Source organism: Aegilops tauschii, chromosome 2 (assembly GCF_002575655.3).
Source record: "Aegilops tauschii subsp. strangulata cultivar AL8/78 chromosome 2, Aet v6.0, whole genome shotgun sequence".
NCBI classification, from domain to species: domain Eukaryota; kingdom Viridiplantae; phylum Streptophyta; class Magnoliopsida; order Poales; family Poaceae; genus Aegilops; species Aegilops tauschii.
The window spans coordinates 9021982-9044178 of NC_053036.3; the positions used below are offsets into that span (position 1 = coordinate 9021982).

Below are 22197 nucleotides of genomic sequence, written 5' to 3' on the forward strand. Positions count from 1 at the left end.
CAAGCAGGTTGCTGTGATCGCCATCTTCCCGCGAACTTTCGCTGGTATGAGGTGAAACGCGGCGTCACCTCCATCCCGGTTCCCTCTTCTATTCGCCGCCGCCGTCGCCTACACCCGAGGGCGAAAATGCGTGCGCGCGTTAATTAGCGTAACTGCAATCCCAACAATAAATTACTCACTAAATTAGCATAATCAACAAGTGTAACCGCGATCCAAACAAGGCATGCCATCAAATCGCCCCCCTCCCATAACACTAGCCGGTAAAACCACCCTCAGCCGTCGATCCCCGGACCTCCCCGATCCGACGGCCATCGCCACCCAACAGTTTTCCGTTGGATTCCCTGCCCGCGGATCAACATCACCACCGCATCTGCTTCTCTCTCCCTCTCTCTCACCCGACTCCAATCTCCTCCTCCTCCTCGAATCCTCCACCCCTCTCCCCGCCGATCAGCCCGCTCGCCCGGCCTCCTCCGCCGCAACCTCGCCGCCGGCAACCCCCCGCGGCTTCCCTCCGGCCACCCACCAGCACTTGCGCGCGTCTCCGTCCAGTACGCGCCCGGGCAACGGCTCTTCCCAGCGGCGCAACCAGCACCGGCACCGCCGATCTCGGGTGAGTCCTCCTCCCGCGCCCCCGCGCCTACGGGCCGGCTCCCCCCCGCCACCGCATTTGGACTCCCGCCGATCGGTTCTCCCGCGATTCCGTTGGTAGGGATTGGGGCTGACAGTTAGAATCGTGTAGTGTAGAGATTCCGTGCGCCCTTTTTGAGGGGAAGCGGCGGAGTCTCCGCTTCTGTTAGCACGAACGGACGATCCCCGGGGAGCTCTGTCCCCTCCGGCGGGCCAACGGGCTAGCACCGTCCATCCCTCTGCTTCCGTTGAATACCAAAGTGTGCAGTCGGATGGATAGCAATTTGCTCTGCTCTTGGTTAGGTTTTGCTCAGCGCGCGCACACACTGTGGTTACTCCAAGTGCCAGTTGACATTACTGCCGGGCTTCATTACATTTTATTTACTAATGTCGCCTAGAAGCAAATCCTTGATGGTGGTAAGTAGTATATGGAAGTGAGTAAATGTGGGGAGGCAGGCATGCTGTGTTAGTTCCAGATTTAATCCCTCCGAACTAGGAAGGGGGTTGTTGAAGCACCGTGCGATCCATGCCGGTGCCCATTCAGCAATTCAGTCGTGACTTAATTGCTGGTGTTTCCACCCTCTGATCATCATGACTTGATTGTTTCTGAATGTGAACGAGATGCCATTTTAGGTGGTAGCTGCCATAAGGGATGTGTGATGAGATATGGTATAAATTTAGTTTTAGGCGGTATTTCCCGCCTATCTCCATTTTAGTATCCAGCTATTAGTGTAATAACCTGCATCAGTGTGGTTCCCCCTTTGTTTATCTGACTTGATTGATTGTGAATGTGTACGTATGCTATTTTGGGAAGCATCTGCCGTATGTCATTAAGAAAAATAAAGATGGGGATTTGCTGCTTATAAAGCCACTTGATCATAGTAGATGTAATTAATTGTGCATAAACAACTTATGTTTTGACAACAGTTATTTAGTGTTTTGCTTAGTTCAATGATATCATGAAATTACCTTAGATCCAAGAAAAAGATCGTGAGAAGACTGAAGGCCTCAAATTTTGTAGTACTAGTACTGCATTTGGTCCTTTGCTGTCACTAGGAGATAAAGGATAGCTTGGCTCGTGGTAAAAAATTGCTCAAGTTATGATTCCCTTAATTGTTTGTGAATATGAACGAGATGCCATTTTAGTTGATACCTGCCATAAGGGATGGCATCAGATATTGTAAGTTTAGTTTCAAACAGTCGAGATTTCCCACTTATCTCCATTTTATTATCCAACAATTATAGTGTAATAATCTGCGTTGGTATGGTTTCCCCTTTGATTATCTGACTTAATTGTTTGTGCATGTGGAAAGATGCTATTTTAGGTAGCAGCTGCCGTAGGTCATTAAGAAAAATAAAGATGGGGATTTTCTGCTTATAGCGCCACTTGATCATACTACATGTATTAATTGTGCATGAAGAATTTTATGTTCTGTTTCATTTAGTTCAGGGTATCATGAAAAGATCTTCATGATATCATTGTAAAAATCGCTGAAGTTACTATTCTCTCATGCTGGCTTATAAGTTGCTATGGTTCATACTTGAAAATCATACAAGATGCCATTTCAACATAAACAAAATGAGACAAAAAGACTTAATATTTATTGTGAATAAAGTCATTGTGATTAATTTTTCATGGTTTACTGCAGTCTGCACTAGATATATAAATATGGTTGTTCATTTTGACTAGATCTAAAACTTGTTACATTGTTTATTTTGATGAGTACTTTGCTAGATCTTGCTGGCTTTGCTTTTACTTACCAGAAGTCTATCTTCTCAAGTTCCTGCTAAAGAGATTGATCTTTTATGCTGTTTGAATCAAAACAACTTTTATACATAGAAGCTAGTATCTAACAGAACATGTGAACTAGATTCTATCTGGATATATTTGTGTAACTTTTGTCTTTTGATTACTGTCTAAACAATGTGATTGCAGTATGATTGTGCATTCATTTAGTAATGTCCTACTCCCTAAAGTAGTGATCTGAAACGTCTTATATTTGTTTACAGAGGGACTATTTGATTGTACTCTCTCTGTTGATTTCTGCCGCCTGTGGGTTCCAAAATCTTATTAATGTTTGTTCAGTAACAAGTCCAATAACATATGTGTTTTATGACACTAAGGTGGTTTCATACTACCATACTCGATTTGAAAGTTATTTGTGTGAGCCTCATTTCTAGCTACTTGCACTAACAAGTAACAAAGTATGGTAAAAAAAGTTAACCATCAAACTTCCATTTTTATTGTAACATCTTACTGAAACTTCATAATATGAAGGTTCTTCCTCATTATATGTGGAATGACTAATGAGCCGTCTTTTCAAAAGCTAATCCAAATTGGAGATGCATGCATTGTCTTTTCAGTTAACACGTTCTCTGTTATCACTTTGGAAATGTTAGTCATCTTTAAATTAACAGATAAGTGAATTTACACAATATGAAGGTCGAGAAGGATTTTAGTTCGAGGCGATGTCTTAATTCAAGAAGAGTTAATACCTGATGCTGGTTAGTGTTTTCATGTTAGCAAGATACTGAATATGTTATCGCCCCACATTTTTAGCTGTACTGTAGGACCCGAAGCATTTCCTTGATTTATATTATTGTCGGCTAACTCTGATACACGATGTCTGGAAATTATTCTTGCACTTAATAATTGTTGGGCACTAGTACCTAAGGCCTCATCAAATATCCTGGAAATTATCAAGAATGCACATCTACATTAGAAGCATTGATGCATTCTAGTACTTGGTTAATTTGTGGGCATTGGAGTACTTGGTTAATTTGTTAATGATCAGGGTTGCTACAACTCATAATTCACTATCTAATTGGGTATTGATGCATTGTATTTGTGCATCTGATTATGTGTCCGGCATTCAGTTAGTCAGTTATTTATTCTCAAATGGTTGTGTGTTTCATGGATTTAAAAGACATAATGTTCTAGAAGGTAATGTGCATGCATTTAGCTAATTAAATGCTTTCATTTGAGCTTAGGCCATTCTACTCTATTCCACGTGCCTCTTTTCCATATAATTTTATCCTTTGTTTCACCATTATATCAATCATTTTGGTTGCCATTTGAATTTTTTTTAATACAATACATTGTCTTTCATAATTCATGAAATACACCATTATTCGGTAAATCAGTACATTGTTGTTTGAAATTTTTAAGCCATGGAAAAGTGGTGCATCAGGGAGGTTTGGCTCTAGATCTGCCCCTGCCCATGATTTCATGTTCGTATAGTTGCATTTTTTGCATAGGTAGGGCTCTGCTAGAGGGCAGGTTCTTACTTTGCCTTGCTCTCGAGCATCGCTGCTGGGCAGCTGATAGGTTTGAGCACCACAGCCTCCCTAGCCATTTTACCTGTCCTCTTTTCTTACAAGCGCTGGAGTGAGCTGAGCATCTATTCATGAGTTGCCCATGCGGCTTGGCAGCTCTGGCTGCTCGTCCTACAGTGGTCTGGGCCATGTTTGCAGCATTGCATCGACGGGCGACTCCCTAGTGGACTGTCACCTGGTTGATAGAATGGCACAAGCAAATCCCAAAGAAAAGCCAGGAGTTTGACTACCACTGGTGCTACATGTATGGTCAATGTTGGAAGCAGGGTCTAGCAAGAAACAAGAAACAGCAGGTTGTTCCAAGATGAGAGCCATGGTATTCTAACTATATAGGGGATGGTATGAAAATTGGTCGAGTGGTGGAGACAGGGTTACCACCCCAGGTTGTACGAGCTGAACCTCCATGAGGAGCAGGGTTTAGTATATGTGTTATGTGTTGCTCCTTTTCGCATGCTGACACCGTGGTCACTTGTTGCCCTGTTTCTCTTGTGCCTATTGTGTTTCTTAATGAAACGGGTTTGTAAATGCCTTTCACCCGTTCTTTACTACAATGACCTTGTCTGGAATTTGGTTGAACTAAACCATGCGATTGATGTATTAGATGCTATGTTAGTATCACTTTTTAATGCTTAAATATTTGCTGCATACTGTTGCAATGTATATGTTCCTTTTGAACAATTATTAAAATGTTGTTCTATGTAACCATCCAGCATTATCACATTTTTTTGAAATTAAAGCCCCATTCAAAGTGCCTTCAGTTTTATGAACCCGCAACAAACTAGAGACAGAAGTCTGAATTCTGAACCATGAACGCTACATCACTGAACTGTCACCTTGAAGTGTTATTCTTTCCTGCCATTATTTGAACAGTTGGTTTTTTTTCCCAATTATCTTCTGTGGTCCATGTTCATCTTATTGATGGAAAGCATTTCATGTGTTACAGGTTTCATCAACATTGATAACTGATAAGTATAATGTAGAAAAGTATTGGAGAAGTCATGCCATCTAGCGACAAGCAATTAGCATTCTCGGTGAAAACAGCAGCATCTCGTGAGCTGCTAAACAAAGGTACAAACATCATAAATATGTCTCAAGGCACTTCTCTGCCGCCAAAGGATAAAGGTGCTGCTGAAGAACCTTTCAAGGCTGTGGGCACAAAACGGCTGCATACTGATGCTCCTTCAAGCCCCGTTTATCATAATGTTTATGTACGGCGAAAGGTGGAAACAGAACAAAATAAAGTGAACTCGTCTCCGGAGATGAAGGTTAGTGGCAAGGACAAAACAAAGCAGCAGGAGGAACAGCGAAATGTGGAAACTGAACATAGTAAAGTGAGTTGCTCTCAAGAGTTGAAGGGTAGTGGAAGTGAGATAACAAAAGAGCAGGAGATACAGAGAATGGAAACTGAACATAGTAAAGTGAACCCTTCTCAAGAGTTGAAGGGTAGTGGAAGCGAGAAAACAAAGGGGCAGGAGGAACGGAAAGTGAAAACTGAACATAGTAAAGTGAACCCTTCTCAAGAGTTGAAGGGTAGTGGAAGTGAGAAAACAAAAGGGCAGGAGATACAGAAGATGGAAACTGAACATAGTAGAGTGAACCCTTCTCAAGAGTTGAAGAGTAGTGGAAGCGAGAAAACAAAGGAGCAGGAGGAACAGAAAGTGAAAACTGAACATAGTAAAGTGAGCTCTTCTAAAGAGTTGAAGGGTAATGGAGGAGAAAAAATAGAAGAGCAAGTGGATCAGCAAATGGTGCAATGTGATCAAGTCAGTAAGCCAGAAGTGGCACCTCCTATTGCTGAATCTGGAATAAAAGAGCAGGATGAACAGCAAACGGTGCAAGTCAATAAGCCAGAAGTGGCACCTCTTATTTCTGAATCTGGAATAAAAGAGCAGGATGAACAGCAAACGGTGCAAGTGAATAAGCCAGAAGTGGCACCTCCTATTTCTGAATCTGGAATAAAAGAGCAGGATGAACAGAAAACGGTGCAACATGATCAGGTGAATAAGCCAGAATTGGCACCTCCTATTGCTGAATCTGGAATAAAAGGGCTGGATGAGCAGCAAACGGTGCAACATGATCAGGTCAATAAGTCAGAAATGGCACCTATTCCTGAACCAGGAATAAAAGGTCAGGATGAACAGCAAATGGTGCAACATGATCAGGTCGATAAGCCAGAAATGGCACCTCCTATTGCTGAAACCGGAATAAAAGAGCAGGAGGAACAGCAAACTGTACAACATGATCAGATCAATAAGCCAGAAGTGGCACCTCCTATCTCTGAATCTTGCATAGAAGAGCAGGAGAAACGGCAAATGGTACAACCAGATCAAGTCAATAAGCCAGAAGTGGCACCTCCTGTTGCTGAACCTAGGATAACAGAGCAGGAGGAACCGCAAATGGTACAACATGATCAGGTCAATAAGCCAGAAGTGGCACCTCCTGTTGCTGAACCTAGGATAACAGAGCAGGAGGAACCGCAAATGGTACAACATGATCAGGTCAATAAACCAGAAGTGGCACCTACTATTGCTGAATCTGTAGATCTAGTCTCATCTGAAATGTCTGAATCTGGAGGGCTAGAGCCATCTAAATCTCCTGAAGAAACACATGCAGAAACTGTACCAAAGATAAATGAGCTGCCGATTGCTTCTGCTAACGAGCCACCGGTCGCTCCTAGTGCCACCGTTCAAGGTGATATCCATAGACCAGGCAACCAAAACCCGTACTGGAGTGAGAGATATGATCGATTACAGACATATTTGGAGAACTGTGATCGGTCACCCCAGGAGGGTTATATGCGAAGTAAGAAATTTGGGTAGCAACCTTAGTTATTTATGAAATTATTTCTGTCACAGGGTATTGACTTCTTCCTCCTAATTACAGTGCTTAGGTCACTCTCAGCAGCCGGTCGAAGCATGCATGCGATTGAGCTGGAGAAAAGGGCAATACACCTCCTAGTGGAGGAAGGTGATACTTCACTTGCCTTATTTTGCTTTCTTATCATTCTTGAAGCTTATATTTCAGCCGTCATATTGGACTGTCTTATCAATTTGCATATTTATGCTGCAAAATCTCAGTAGCTTGATATTGTGGTAACCTTATTGGTATGGGTAGCATCTGATGCATGGTATCTCTATTTGAATAATGGAACACTCTGCCTGAATATGTTTCAACATCGATAAATATATGTTTTAATTTAGTTTTCTGCAATCTCAACGCTACAAGTCCTGAGTGATATTAATTGTTTGAATCTGTGAGTCATGCATTTGCCATCTTTTCATTATGGCCCAATTCGGCAAGTATTTATCGGGCCGACATGTTACCGAAATCAGTTCTTGTATATTTGTTTTAAGAACTTACATCCTGCGTGCGTTAACACTAAATCGCGCAGGTAAAGAGCTGCAACGGATGAAGGCTTTGAATGTTTTGGGGAAAGTTTCTCCGAACGGCCCTTCGAAGCAGGATCCCTTGCAGCGGCCGTGCCAGAAATGAGACGGTTGAAGATATCTCTGTAGAGCCAAAAATATATGCATCATGTATACATTGCAGAAAGGACATGTTCTGCTCAGAACTTTTCTTTTCGGGTTTTTTTTTCCTTTTCCTTTCGTTTTTTACCTATATACTCGGCGCTGTGCTGTGGGTATGTTGTTATATGGTGTAATTAAAAGAGCAACTTGTTTGGATAAACCTGTCAGGCTTAATGGCCAGTTTATACCCCTGCGTACCATCTGATTTATTCTTCCTTCTTTGAGTTGGAATTTGATATTCTTTTTCCTTTTTTTTTGAGCAATTTGATTTATTCTTTTGTTATGCTGTGCTTGTGCAGATAGTTTGCTAAAAAAAATCTGATAAGGTGACAGTTTTGTCTGGTTGATTATGTCGTTAGCATATGCCTTGGATGGTGGCATGTGGCACAATGCATGCTTGACATGTACTGTCAGTTGGTATTTTAACTGGATTTTTTTTTTTTTGCGAAACTGACTCCTGGTTCTGCCTGTGCATTTTTTTCTTCAAATATTCAAATTTTAAATTAAAAAAACTTTTGAACCGGGTGTTCAAATTATGAGCCATATTCGCCATTGTGTTCCTTGTGCTGTTGGCTTTGAAACAAGATCAACACATTGACAAGTTTCTGTTCAAATTATGAGCCATATTCACCGTTGTGTTCCCTGTGCCATTTGGGCCAGCCCATCTCCGGGCGACTGTTAAATTTCGTCTTTAATTTTTCCTTTTTTTTCTTTTTTTCTACTTTAAAATAATATGGGACTTCAGAAAAGTTCCAAAATTTTAAATATGAGAATTTTGAAATAAATTTTCAATAAATCATAAAATGTGTGCATGCAAAAAATGTTTGCTTATTCAGAAAAATGTTCAAAATTTTGAAAACATATGCGTGGGAAATAAAAAAATGTTCATGATTTTTTAAAAATTTCACGTACTGAAAAATGTTCGTGAATGAAAAAATATCCTGAAAATTCAAGAACTGTTTGTGACTTACAAAATAGTTTATTCATTCCTAAAATGTTCGCTGATTAAAAAAATGATCATGCATTTCAAAAAATGTTCGTTAAATCAAAAAATGGTCACGTATTTCAAAAATTGTCTCACCAATTTCCAAAACAATGTTCGTCCATTCTAGAAATGTTCACGGTTCAAAAAAATTGTTAAAAAATGTTCACAATTTTTAAAAAAGTTTGTAAATAGTATAAAATGTTCGAAAATTTGTAAAAGTGCTTATGAATTTGAAAAATGTTCACGATTTCAGATATGTTGACGAGTTTAAAAAAAGTTCATGATTTCACGAAATTGAGAGTGATAGTTTATCTCAGCAAATGTGATCATGGCCATTGGAGATTATGATTTTTTTTTCACCCGTTGCAACTGATGAGCCCTTTTGCTAGTTAGTATTTAAAAAGTCAAACTAATTTATGTTTGGCCAAGTATATAGGGAAAACATGATATTTTCCTCCATGAACTTGCTCAAGATGGAAAAGCTTGACTTTTGGAAAGAAAAGAATACACCTTATATTCTGAAAATGGAGAGAGCACTTATTTCATCCCCTAGTGTCTATCAATTTGGACCATCAGATCAACTGGTTGGATGGACTGTATTCGCCCGTCCGATAGTGAAAAGGTGTTCATCTAAACTGACCCCACACACTAACCGTTAGTGTCAAACTAAGAACTGTTAAAGCATCTGCAGTCGTTCCCCCCGGACTCGAAATACGCCGCTTGGGGGCGAACTGGCGGAAATTTCGGCGTGACGTCGTTTTTTCAAACACAAATTTCGGCGTGCACGAATTTCAATGAAATTTAGGCGGTTTTCATTGATATTTATACTAAAAACTTAGAAAAATAGAACTACGCCGCCACCGCCGCCCCGAGCCTACTGCAACCAGAGGAGCTTGAAGAAGGCGGTGTAGTCGCCGCTGTCACCGTCATCGTCGTCGTCCTGCACGCCGCCGCCATCCTTGCCGCAGCTCTGTCCTGGGTCACCGTGGCGGACGAGGTTGGTCAGCGCCGGCGCCGCCTCCTCATCGCTGTCCTCGAGGACGATGGTGCCGCCCTCCTCGCGGCCGCGGCGCCGAGCGGCTATCTCCCCGAGAGCACGGCGCTGGCGCTCCATCTTCTCTTGAACGTAGTCGTCCCACGCCCATTTGAGGCCGGTTTTGAGGTCGGCGGCCATGTCGACATGCTCTTGCTTGACAACGACGGGCGGCGTCGCCGGCTCCTTCTTTGGCCTGACCAGGCGAAGATGGCCGCGAGGAGGAGGGGAAGGTTGGCGGCAGCCCTCACTTATGACGAGGCAGCTGCCGCGGCTGCGCCGGCGCTCCGGCGTCTCCTGGGGCTCGTCCTTGACGGCGGCGAGCGGCGTCGTCGTGTTGGAGGAAGAGGACGACGCCCCCGCCATGCGCTGCGGTAGCCACGAGTTGCCGCTCCGGTGCGAGAAACATGGCGTCGGGTACTCCAGCGCCGGCGCATTGCCGCCCTCGATGTGCTCGAGGACGGCGTGAAGCGTGCGCCCGGGAATGCCCCACCACTGAAGGCGGTTGTCGGAGTTGTGGCGCCCCCGTGGCACCAGCGCAGCGCGTCGTTCGTGGACGCGAGCTGGTCGGCGTGGCGGCGCTGGAAGTACGCCGTCCATAGTGCGTGGCTATCGGAGGCGTACCTCGCTTGCTGCCGCGCTTCCTCCGATAGCGCCGCCCGAATACGCGCGATCTCGGCGCGGCGTTCGGCGTCGGAGGGCGGCAGGTGCATGGGGACGCCGCTGGCGCTGAGCCTCCACGAGCCCGGCACGTGCATGTCGGGCGGTGCCGGGTAGTTGGCCTCTTAGGGGAGGCGCGCCTCCCACTTGTGTAGATGGCGGCGGCCAAAGCCGTTGGCCGCCGCTCCGTCGTCGGGATCCTCTACGCCATCGGTTGCGGGCTTGAGACGGGGGGAGAGAGAGGGCGTCGGCGGCGAGAGAGAGAGGCTGTGGCGAGGCAAGTCTGCGTCCAGCGGCGAGGGAGGGTGGCTTTTATAGCGCCGAGGGGCGGCGAGCGGATGGTAGCAGTGTGGACGCGTGGCGGGAGGGGGCTGGACGCGCGGCGACACGCCGTCACTGCGCCGCCCGTGAATCAATGGAAGGCTGACTGGCAGGCAGCCTTGGCATTGATTCCCCCGGGAACCTAGGCGATGAGGACAACGACTGTTCTCGGTGTCGCCCAGTGCTGACTCGGCGGGTCCATGCTGTACGATTTTGTTTTTGCCAAATTCGTTTCCCCGGGCGGCGGGCGCGGTGGGTTCGGACTGGGTCCATCAGCGCTAATTCGGGCTCTAGCCGGTGAAAGGGCGGGGGGGGGGGGGGGGGGGGGGGGGGGTCCAGTCACCGTGTCACACACGTCCGGCAAGGTACCAGCAAGCTAGCGCACTGACCAAATATTTTCCGGCGAGAAGGAGACGTCGACGGCGGCGACTCCGCACTACGTAGTGCGTGGGGTCACCCCAGGTAAAGCCATGGCCGGCCGTCGGACTCGATCCGGTCAGGAGGCGACAGCGCGTGCAGCCTAGGACGTTAGCCCGTGACAGCCGACCTGTGTGTCCGGGCGTGGGAAACGGCCCGGAGTAGCCCGGCTCCGGCCGTCCTTAAATACCGCGCACACGGCCGCTCACTGGGCACACGTCTCCGGCGAGCTTCTCTGCTGTGATAGTGCCAGGCCTGTGACCGCAGCGCCGGCGACAAGGCGACCGTCTGCCCCGACGTTCCCATGGCCGGCCACCGGAACAAGGTCTCCTGGTCCTCCGGCCTCTGCGGCTGCTTCGACGACCTCGGCGGCTGTAAGCTTAGTTTGATCTCTCCGGTTCATTAATTCAGAGCAACGCTGGTATCTGATATGTAATATGGAGTACAACATAATAAGTACTCCCTTCATAGAGAGATATAAAGAGCGTTTAGATCACTATCATGGACAAAGAAGATACACTCATGCAAGCAATTCTACCATGCACCGAATATTTCATGCAGGGATCCATCGTCCACCGCGTGATTTGAGATTCGTGCTGTATTTTTTCAGGTTTGGACGTTTCGTAGTTTCTATCAAAATGTTTTAGCGAGGTACCGTTGTGCACTAGTAATATAATCTAAAACAAGTGCACTCTTATTTATAGGTACACACGAAATCTTAAGGTACGCCTTAGGAAAAGATTTTTTTTTTGCAAGCAAAACATTATGTAGCACTCCGAAACAAGACAAAATATTGGCTAAAACAAAACAAAAGCATAAATCTCACAGCAGCGCTGGACTGTAGGCCGATGCATGGGATATCCCTTGCACAGTAGAAAAACCATGCCCGATGATAGAAACAAGAAAAGAAAGCTAATAAAATTATATAAAATCTAAGATAAGTGGGCTTCTTTTAACAGCTCGTGCATCATGTGCAACCTACAGGCTGCCTGACACTCTTCTGCCCGTGCATCACCTTCGGAAGGATCGCCGAGATCGTCGACAAGGGGGCCATATGTGAGTTTGTCTATGCCCCCCACAAGAAAAATACAACTATATACTTGTGTTTTCACTAATTGTTGAACGATAACTTGATCGGGTGTCCGTATCAATGAATGAATGAATTCTACTATTGCTCTCCTCAGCATGCTGTGCGAGTGGGACGATGCATGTGCTGCAGGGCTTGGGGACGTCGGCGATAGGCTCCATCCTCTACCACTGCTGCGATCGTGCCAGGCTGCGGGCGGAGCACGGGCTGGAGGAGAAGCCATGCGCCGACTGCTGCACACCTTCTGCGGGTATTGTGCCCTCTGCCAGGAGTATCGCGAGCTCAAGGGTCGCGGCTTTGACATGCAGGCGGGATGGCATGCCAACATGGAGAGGATGGGGAAGACTGTCGCGCCCCAGATGAACCAGGGGATGACTCGTTAGTCAATTGAGCAATGCAGACGGTTACTCTTCTCTATATATCCTGGCTAGGGGTGTCAACGTCCAGCTACTCGTTCAGTCTTACTTTTTTATCCATGTATGTGTCGGTGTGCTTAGCTGTTGCAAGTTGTTCTTCATCCAACCAGTCACTTCCCACCATGTGTCAAATCTATGTGCAACCAATAAGGCATGTTATCATATCTTTGTGTAGAAGAAACAGAGGTTCGCCCCGGTAATGAGTGCAATCACGTTTGGGTATGTAATATCTATGGCAGCTACCTTCAATCTTCAAAAATTTGTTGAGGGAACCTTAAATCTCCAAATGCTATTAATGGATGTAGTGACCACACGTATTTGTATGGGTCGCATGGTTTGGACATTTATATGTGTTTTTTCAGGGCCATTTATATATGTGTTCCTGAAGAATTAAATATTCGGGATCCCAAAACAAACCATAATGCACAACGTCAAATTGCAGAGGTTGCTACATGGGTTAAAATAGTCTTGTATAATGTGGTACAACCAGCTAAGTGAATTAATTTCTCGTGAAAAGATGTTACACAAATCATGATGATTGTCCTTGCGCATTTATTAAGAGATCTCGTAAACAATCCTATATTATCTCAATTTATGTTGATATATAAATATGATCAGCAATGATAGTGGGATAGAATAATCTAGTTCTTACCTTACGTTAGAGCTTTGGATGATAGACTTGTGTGGGGGGGGGGGGGGGGGGGGGTAAAAACAAGCTGTTCTTGGGGCACAACTTGACCACCTTCCGGAAAGAGGTTTAGTTCACTAGTATGCATATATAGAAAGGGTTCTTCAAAGATTTAATATGGATAAATCTCACCCTCTTAAAAACTCCGTCGTATACATGAACTACTTGTTGCTCTAGTTGTGAGCACACTCCCTTTAATACCCTAAGGGTGCGAGTTTAAACCCTCCAAGCTACTAGGATTTGTTTTTCTAAGCACGACGAGGCCTTCCACCCGGCCAAGGTTTGGGTTGTGCTAAATTATTCATACAAGTACTATTTGACACTATCTGAACGCTTAGATTCAAATTCATCCAAATATTTTTGAAAAGTACCAAAGCTTCTCAAGGTTCAACGAGATTTCCGGTATCTTACTGGAATTCTGACCGCAATTAAAACCTTACTCACTGCTCATCAAGGGTGTTTTGACTCAGCACAGTAATTTTGTTATGAATAATTGTCATGGTCGACCTTTTGCTCCCCACCGGCCACCAGTTATCGAGTGCCGCTTTTCACCATGAAAGGACTGTCGAAATATCGTGAAATACACTCAAAGACAGCAGCAGCACCATGAGATGGATGAGCACCGACATACTCACCGCTTGTTAAGCAAATAGGAACAGAAGCATATTCTCTTGTCCTTAAAGCCTAGCTAGCCACTGGCAATAAGCTTTGTTGCCTATGTGGGCTCAATCAATTCTTTTGACAAATAGAAATGTTTGGGCCATCTTCATAGTTGAGTATTGATTCTTCTTGATCTTGTTGGTGACTTGCTGTTAAGGTTCCAAAAGTATTCAACAATATATGCAACGGATGAAGTCCATAAATCATGGGCCACGGAGTCTCTCCAATTGAAAGTTAAATCCAGAGGGATGGCCGGCCGCTAGGTTGACGGTTATGTTGGGCAAGGTTTTTTAATTCCGTTTCCGGGTTTTTTGGGATGAACCGGAAAACCCGGTTTCCAAAAAATCTGTATTTTTTCGTTCAAAATTTTCAAATAAATTTTGAATTCAAAAATATATAGCATCAAACTAATATCTATGATGATAATACCCACACAAATATCTATGATGATAAAACCGCTTGTGTTGCATAAATGCAAATAGCCAACGCTAGTTGCATACATTTCAAACTATTTTTCAACAAACCGAATAAAATTCATGCAAACACGGGCGGATTTCATACAAACATGACGGATTTCATACAAACACGGCGAATTTAACTACATTTTGAAGATTTAGAACAAAAAAGAGACCCGTCCCTAAACTTATCCTACAGCGGTGGTGCCCGGCGTCCAAGCCCGTGTCGTCCTCCTTCCGGCTTCCGCCATCTCCATGAGCACCGGCGGTAAGACCGATGAAGTGATGGTGCGGCCTCCGACAATGAAGAGTAGAACATGGGAGACGGACCGGTCCACATGGGATACCAGGCCTCGCCTCCTCCCGTGGCCTACTCCTCCTCGGAGGAGTCCGCGTCTTGTCCGTCGCCGGTGGACATGAGGTCCACGAGGGAAATGGTGGCGCGTTGGCTATGTCTCCCCAGGCTGGTTGATGGTTCGTCGGCGGCACGTAGGAGGCGCAACTGGCTATGTTCTCCTTCGCGATCGCATGTAGCTGCACCTCCACGGCTGCCGCTTCCTGCCGAGCGGCGGCCTGAGCGCGGACGGCATCGTAGATGGCATGCTGCTCCGCGATGAAATTTGGGTTCCTCGCCCGCGACCATGGACGCTATGGCGTCCTCTCTCGCGCGCTCGCCGTAGATCTGCCCCTCCGCCAGCCGGTGCTACTCCAGGAGGACCAGGTTGTACCATTGTTCTTCCTGCGCCTGCGGGAACACCGACAAAGGCGCCGGCGCAGGCTGCACCTCCACCATGATGGTGTTAAACTGCGCCTGCTCCATGGTGAAGCCGTCGTGCACAGCAGGCGCGGGAGCAGCTGCGGAGTCGTCGGAGCCCGTCTCCATCGTGGTGCTGTCCTCGTCGTCGGAGACCTCGAACGAGCTGGCCACTGCTTGGCACAGCGGCTATGCCAGGTGGCGGCAAGGGCGGCCACCGCGTGCTTCATCTCCGGTGACAGACTGTCCCACAGGGCTTTCCCGTTGGCGGTCATGGCGGATGCAATGCAAGGGAGGAGGATGTGGAGGGGCTGGTGTTGTGGCCTGGTGTTAGCCGGGTGTGGCCGCCTTTATATAGTGGATTCCGGTGAGGCCATGCATCCGGGTGCGTCAATGCGCGACACCGGAGTGAGTTTCTCGGCCGGCGAGCCTGCTTAATGGCGGCAGACGACCATACATCGGTATTGAACGGGCGCCGTAGATATCCGTCCTACCCCGTCCAGTCACACGTCTCCGGCATTGAACAGGCGCGGACACCGGAGACGCGTGATACGTCTATTTTGCATCACGCTTTTATATCGATATTTATCGCATTATGGGCTGTTATTACACGTTATGTCACAATACTTATGCATATTCTCTCTTATTTTACAAGGTTTACATGAAGAGGGAGAATGCCGGCAGCTGGAATTCTGGGCTGGAGAAGGAGCAAATATTAGAGACATATTCTGCACACCTCCAAAAGTCCTGAAACTTCACGGAAGTCATTTTTGGAATTAATAAAAAAACTAAGCGAAGAAAGTACCAGAGGGGGCCCACACCCTGGCCACGAGGGTGGGGGGCGCGCCCCTACCTCGTGGGCCCCCGGCAGGCCTCCGGTGCCCATCTTCTGCTATATGAAGTCTTTCGTCCGAGAAAAAATCATAAGCAAGCTTTCGAGAAGAAACTCCGCCGCCACGAGGCGGAACCTTGGCGGAACAATCTAGGGCTCCGGTAGAGCTGTTCTGTTGGGGAAACTTCCCTCCGGGAGGGGGAAATTATCGCCATCGTCATCACCAACGATCCTCTCATCGGGAGGGGGTCAATCTCCATCAACATCTTCACCAGCACCATCTCCTCTCAAACCCTAGTTCATCTCTTGTATCCAATCTTTGTCCCAAAGTATCAGATTGGTACCTGTGGGTTGCTAGTAGTGTTGATTACTCCTTGTAGTTGATGCTAGTTGGTTTATTTGGTGGAAGATCATATGTTCAGATCCATTATGCATATTAATACCCCTCTGATTATGAACATGAATATGATTTGTGAGTAGTTACGTTTGTTCCTGAGGACATGGGAGAAGTCTTGCTATAAGTAGTCATGTGAATTTGGTATTCGTTCGATATTTTGATGAGATGTATGTTGTCTTTCCTCTAGTGGTGTTATGTGAACGTCGACTATATGACACTTCACCATTGTTTAGGCCTAGAGGAAGGCATTGGGAAGTAATAAGTAGATGATGGGTTGCTAGAGTGATAGAAGCTTAAACCCTAGTTTATGAGTTGCTTCATAAGGGGCTGATTTGGATCCATATGTTTCATGCTATGGTTAGGTTTACCTTAATACTTCTTTTGTAGTTGTGGATGCTTGCAATAGGGGTTAATCATAAGTGGGATGCTTGTCCAAGAAATGACAGCACCCAAGCACCGGTCCACCCACATACCAAATTATCAAAGTAACGAACGCGAATCATATGAGCATGATGAAAACTAGCTTGACGATAATTCCCATGTGTCCTCGGGAGCATTTTCCTTTAGATAAGAGTTTGTCCAGGCTTGTCCTTTGCTACAAAAAGGATTGGGCCACCTTGCTGCTCCTTGTTTACTTTCATTACTTGTTACCCGTTACAAATTACCTTATCACAAAACTATCTATTACCGATAATTTCAGTGCTTGCAGAGAATACCTTACTGAAAACTGCTTATCATTTCCTTCTGCTCCTCGTTGGGTTCGACACTCTTACTTATCGAAAGGACCACGATAGATCCCCTATACTTGTGGGTCATCAACGCGCCGCGAGTGGCGCCCTTGGCCGGCACGCCATTTCAATGGTGGAGGGAGTGAGAAGTTGCATCCACCCTGAGCCGCCTTCAATGTTGAGCAGCGCTCTCTACGGCGGCATGAATGCGGACAGCTAGCGCCGGGCGGGAGCGCGCGCGGGAGGGGGAGGTGTATTTGTGTTGGAAATATGCCCTAGAGGCAATAATAAAAGGTTATTATTATATTTCTTTGTTCATGATAATCGTCTATTATTCATGCTATAATTGTATTGTCCGGAAATCGTAATACATGTGTGAATACATAGACCACAACGTGTCCCTAGTAAGCCTCTAGTTGACTTGCTCGTTGATCAACAGATAGTCATGGTTTCCTGACTATGGACATTGGATGTCATTGATAACGGGATCACATCATTAGGAGAATGATGTGATGGACAAGACCCAATCCTAAGCATAGCATAAAAGATCGTGTAGTTTCGTTTGCTAGAGCTTTTCCAATGTCAAGTATCTTTTCCTTAGACCATGAGATCGTGCAACTCCCGGATTCCGTAAGAGTGCTTTGGGTGTGCCAAACGTCACAACGTAACTGGGTGACTATAAAGGTGCATTACGGGTATCTCCGAAAGTGTCTGTTGGGTTGGCACGGATCGAGACTCGGATTTGTCACTCCGTGTGACGGAGAGGTATCTCTGGGCCCACTCGGTAATGCATCATCATAATGAGCTCAATGTGACTAAGGCATTAGTCACGGGATCATGCATTGCGGTACGAGTAAAGAGACTTGCCGGTAACGAGATTGAACAAGGTATTGGGATACCGACGATCGAATCTCGGGCAAGTAACATACCGATTGACAAAGGGAATTGCATACGGATTGATTGAATCCTCGACATCGTGGTTCATCCGATGAGATCATCGTGGAGCATGTGGGAGCCAACATGGGTATCCAGATCCCGCTGTTGGTTATTGGCCGGAGAGGCGTCTCGGTCATGTCTGCATGTCTCCCGAACCCGTAGGGTCTACACACTTAAGGTCCGGTGACGCTAGGGTTGTAGAGATATATGTATGTGGAAACCCGAAAGTTGTTCGGAGTCCCGGATGAGATCCCGGACGTCACGAGAGGTTCCGGAATGGTCCGGAGGTGAAGAATTATATATAGGAAGTTCAGTTTCGGCCACCGGGAAAGTTTCGGGGGTTACCGGTATTGTACCGGGACCACCGGAAGGGTCCCGGGGGTCCACCGGGTGGGGCCACCTATCCCGGAGGGCCCCGTGGGCTGAAAGTGGAAGGGAACCAGCCCTTAGTGGGCTGGGGCGCCCCCCTTGGGCCTCCCCCCATGCGCCTAGGGTTGGGAACCCTAGGGGGGGAGTTCCCCCTTGCCTTGGGGGGCAAGGCAACCCCTTCCCCCCCTTGTGGCCGCCGCCCCCCCTTGAGATCCCATCTCTTGGGGCCGGCGCCCCCCCGAGGGGGCCTATATAAAAGGGGGGGAGGGAGGGCAGAACACAACAGCCTTGGGCGCCTCCCTCCTCCCCTGTTACACCTCTCCGTCTCGCAAAAGCTCGGCGTAGCCCTGCCTGAGACCCGCTACATCCACCACCACGCCGTCGTGCTGCTGGATCTCCATCAACCTCTCCTTCCCCCTTGCTGGATCAAGAAGGAGGAGACGTCGCTGCACCGTACGTGTGTTTAACGCGGAGGTGCCGTCCGTTCGGCACTCGGTCATCGTTGATTTGGATCACGACGAGTACGACTCCGTCATCCACGTTCATTGGAATGCTTCCGCTTGCGATCTACAAGGGTATGTAGATGCACTCCCTTCCCGTCGTTGCTAGTAGACTCCATAGATGCATCTTGGTGAGCGTAGGAAAATTTTAAATTATGCTACGATTCCCAACAGTGGCATCATGAGCCAGGCCTATGCGTAGTTACTATGCACGAGTAGAACACAAAGCAGTTGTGGGCGTTGAGTTTGCCAATTCTTCTTGCCGCTACTAGTCGTTTCTTGTTTCGGCGGCATTGTAGGATGAAGCGGCCCGGACCGACCTTACACGTACGCTTACGTGAGACAGGTTCCACCGACTGACATGCACTAGTTGCATAAGGTGGCTAGCGGGTGTCTGTCTCTCCTACTTTAGTCGGAACAGATTCGATGAAAAGGGTCCTTATGAAGGGTAAATAGAAATTGGCAAATCACGTTGTGGTCATACGTAGGTAAGAAATCATTCTTGCTAGAAACCTACAAACCACGTAAAAACTTGCAACAACAATTAGAGGACGTCTAACTTGTTTTTGCAGCAAGTGCTATGTGATGTGATATGGCCAGAAGATGTGATGAATAATATATGTGATGTATGAGATTGATCATATTCTTGTAATAGGAATCACGACTTGCATGTCGATGAGTATGACAACCGGCAGGAGCCATAGGAGTTGTCTTTATTATTTTGCATGACCTGCGTGTCATTGAATAACGCCATGTAATTTACTTTACTTTGTTGCTAAACGCGTTAGCCATAAAAGTAGAAGTAATCGTTGGCGTGACGACTTCATGAAGACACAATGATGGAGATCATGATGATGGAGATCATGGTGTCATGCCGGTGACAAAGATGATCATGGTGCCCCGAAGATGGAGATCATAGGAGCATGATGATATTGGCCATATCATGTCACTATTTGATTGCATGTGATGTTTATCATGTTTTTGCATCTTATTTGCTTAGAACGACGGTAGCAAGTAGGATGATCCCTTATAATAATTTCAAGAAAGTGTTCACCCTGACTGTGCACCGTTGCGAAGGTTCGTTGTTTCGAAGCACCACGTGATGATCGGGTGTGATAGATTCTAACGTTCGAATACAACGGGTGTTGACGAGCCTAGCATGTACAGACATGGCCTCGGAACACACGCAATACACTTAGGTTGACTTGACGAGCCTAGCATGTACAGACATGGCCTCGGAACACGGAGGACCGAAAGGTCGAGCATGAGTCGTATAGAATATACGATCAACATGGAGATGTTCACCGATTTTGACTAGTCCGTCTCACGTGATGATCGGACACGGCCTAGTTGAACTCGGATCATGTTTCACTTAGATGACTAGAGGGATGTCTATCTGAGTGGGAGTTCATTAAATAATTTGATTATATGAACTTAATTATCATGAACTTAGTCTAAAATCTTTACACTATGTCTTGTAGATCAAATGGCCAACGTTGTCCTCAATTTCAACGCGTTCCTAGAGAAAACCAAGCTGAAAGATGATGGCAGCAATTATACGGACTGGGTCCGGAACCTGAGGCTCATCCTCATAGTAGCCAAGAAAGATTATGTCTTAGAAGCACCGCTAGGTGAAGCACCAATCCCTGAGAACCAAGACGTTATGAACGCTTGGCAAACACGTGCTGATGATTACTCCCTCGTTCAGTGTGGCATGCTTTACAGCTTAGAACCGGGTCTCCAAAAGCGTTTTGAGAAACATGGAGCATATGAGATGTTCGAGGAGCTGAAAATGGTTTTCCAAGCTCATGCCCGGGTCGAGAGATATGATGTCTCCGACAAGTTCTTCAGCTGTAAAATGGAGGAGAACAGTTCTGTTAGTGAGCACATACTCAGAATGTCTGGGTTGCACAACCGCTTGACTCAGCTGGGAGTTAATCTCCCGGATGACGCGGTCATTGACAGAATCCTCCAGTCGCTTCCACCAAGCTACAAGACCTTTGTGATGAACTTTAATATGCAGGGGATGGAAAAGACCATTCCCGAGGTATATTCAATGCTGAAATCAGCTGAGGTAGAGATCAGAAAAGAACATCAAGTGTTGATGGTGAATAAAACCACTAAGTTCAAGAAGGGCAAGGGTAAGAAGAACTTCAAGAAGGACGGCAAGGGAGTTGCCGCGCCCGGTAAGCCAGTTGCCGGGAAGGAGTCGAAGAATGGACCCAAGCCTGAAACTGAGTGCTTTTATTGCAAGGGAAGTGGTCACTGGAAGCGGAACTGCCCCAAATATTTAGCGGACAAGAAGAAGGCCGGCAACACTCAAGGTATATGTGATATACAAGTAATTGATGTGTACCTTACCAGTACTCGTAGTAGCTCCTGGGTATTTGATACCGGTGCGGTTGCTCATATTTGTAACTCAAAGCAGGAACTACGGAATATTCGGAGACTGGCAAAGGACGAGGTGACGATGCGCGTCGGGAATGGTTCCAAGGTCGATGTGATCGCCGTTGGCACGCTACCTCTGCATCTACCCACGGGATTAGTTTTAAACCTCAATAATTGTTATTTAGTGCCAGCTTTGAGCATGAACATTGTATCTGGATCTCGTTTAATTCGAGATGGCTACTCATTTAAATCTGAGAATAATGGTTGTTCTATTTATTTGAGAGATATGTTTTATGGTCATGCCCCGCTGGTCAATGGTTTATTTTTGATGAATCTCGAACGTGATGTTACACATGTTCATAGTGTGAATACCAAAAGATGTAAAGTTGATAACAATAGTCCCACATACTTGTGGCACTGCTGCCTTGGTCACATTGGTGTCAAGCGCATGAAGAAGCTCCATGCAGATGGACTTTTGGAGTCTCTTGATTACGAATCATTTGACACGTGCGAACCATGCCTCATGGGTAAGATGACCAAGACTCCGTTCTCCGGAACAATGGAGCGAGCAACCAACTTATTGGAAATCATACATACCGATGTGTGCGGTCCAATGAGTGTTGAGGCTCGCGGAGGATATCGTTATGTTCTCACTCTCACTGATGATTTAAGTAGATATGGGTATGTCTACCTAATGAAACACAAGTCTGAAACCTTTGAAAAGTTCAAGGAATTTCAGAGTGAAGTTGAGAATCAACGTGACAGGAAAATAAAATTCTTACGATCAGATCGTGGTGGAGAATATTTAAGTCACGAATTTGGTACACACTTAAGGAAATGTGGAATAGTTTCACAACTCACGCCGCCTGGAACACCTCAGAGAAATGGTGTGTCCGAACGTCGTAATCGCACTCTATTGGATATGGTGCGATCTATGATGTCTCTTACCGATCTACCGCTCTCATTTTGGGGTTATGCTTTAGAGACTGCCGCATTCACTTTAAATAGGGCTCCGTCGAAATCCGTTGAGACGACACCGTATGAATTATGGTTTGGGAAGAAACCTAAGCTGTCGTTTCTA

General features: G+C 46.2%; 1 protein-coding gene and 1 pseudogene across 2 annotated transcripts; both read left to right on the forward strand.

Annotated features, from left to right (window-relative positions):
- Positions 1 to 298: 298 nt before the first annotated feature.
- Positions 299 to 7650, forward strand: LOC109783605 (uncharacterized). 2 transcript variants are annotated; one of them, XM_020342204.4, is made up of 5 exons: positions 369 to 610; positions 3071 to 3132; positions 4907 to 6765; positions 6847 to 6930; positions 7355 to 7650. In XM_020342204.4, exons 3-5 carry the CDS (start codon positions 4962 to 4964, stop codon positions 7453 to 7455), a joined length of 1989 nt encoding a protein of 662 aa, XP_020197793.1. In that variant the 5' UTR covers positions 369 to 610; positions 3071 to 3132; positions 4907 to 4961; the 3' UTR covers positions 7456 to 7650. The 2 variants fall into 2 exon arrangements, with proteins under 2 accessions (XP_020197786.1, XP_020197793.1); XM_020342197.4 differs by lacking the exon at positions 3071 to 3132 and having other exon boundaries at positions 299 to 610.
- A 3487-nt stretch (positions 7651 to 11137) lies between these two features.
- Positions 11138 to 12712, forward strand: LOC109783632 (cell number regulator 2-like; annotated as a pseudogene).
- Positions 12713 to 22197: the final 9485 nt, after the last annotated feature.

What these genes read in the sequence shown, in the direction of transcription:
- LOC109783605 (XM_020342197.4), top strand. Translation starts at nt 4,962, where the DNA reads ATGCCATCTAGCGACAAGCAATTAGCATTCTCGGTGAAAACAGCAGCA. An exon ending in CCAGGAGGGTTATATGCGAA is followed by an intron (nt 6,766 to 6,846) that starts GTAAGAAATTTG and finishes TCCTAATTACAG; the next exon opens with TGCTTAGGTCACTCTCAGCA. An exon ending in ACACCTCCTAGTGGAGGAAG is followed by an intron (nt 6,931 to 7,354) that starts GTGATACTTCAC and finishes TAAATCGCGCAG; the next exon opens with GTAAAGAGCTGCAACGGATG.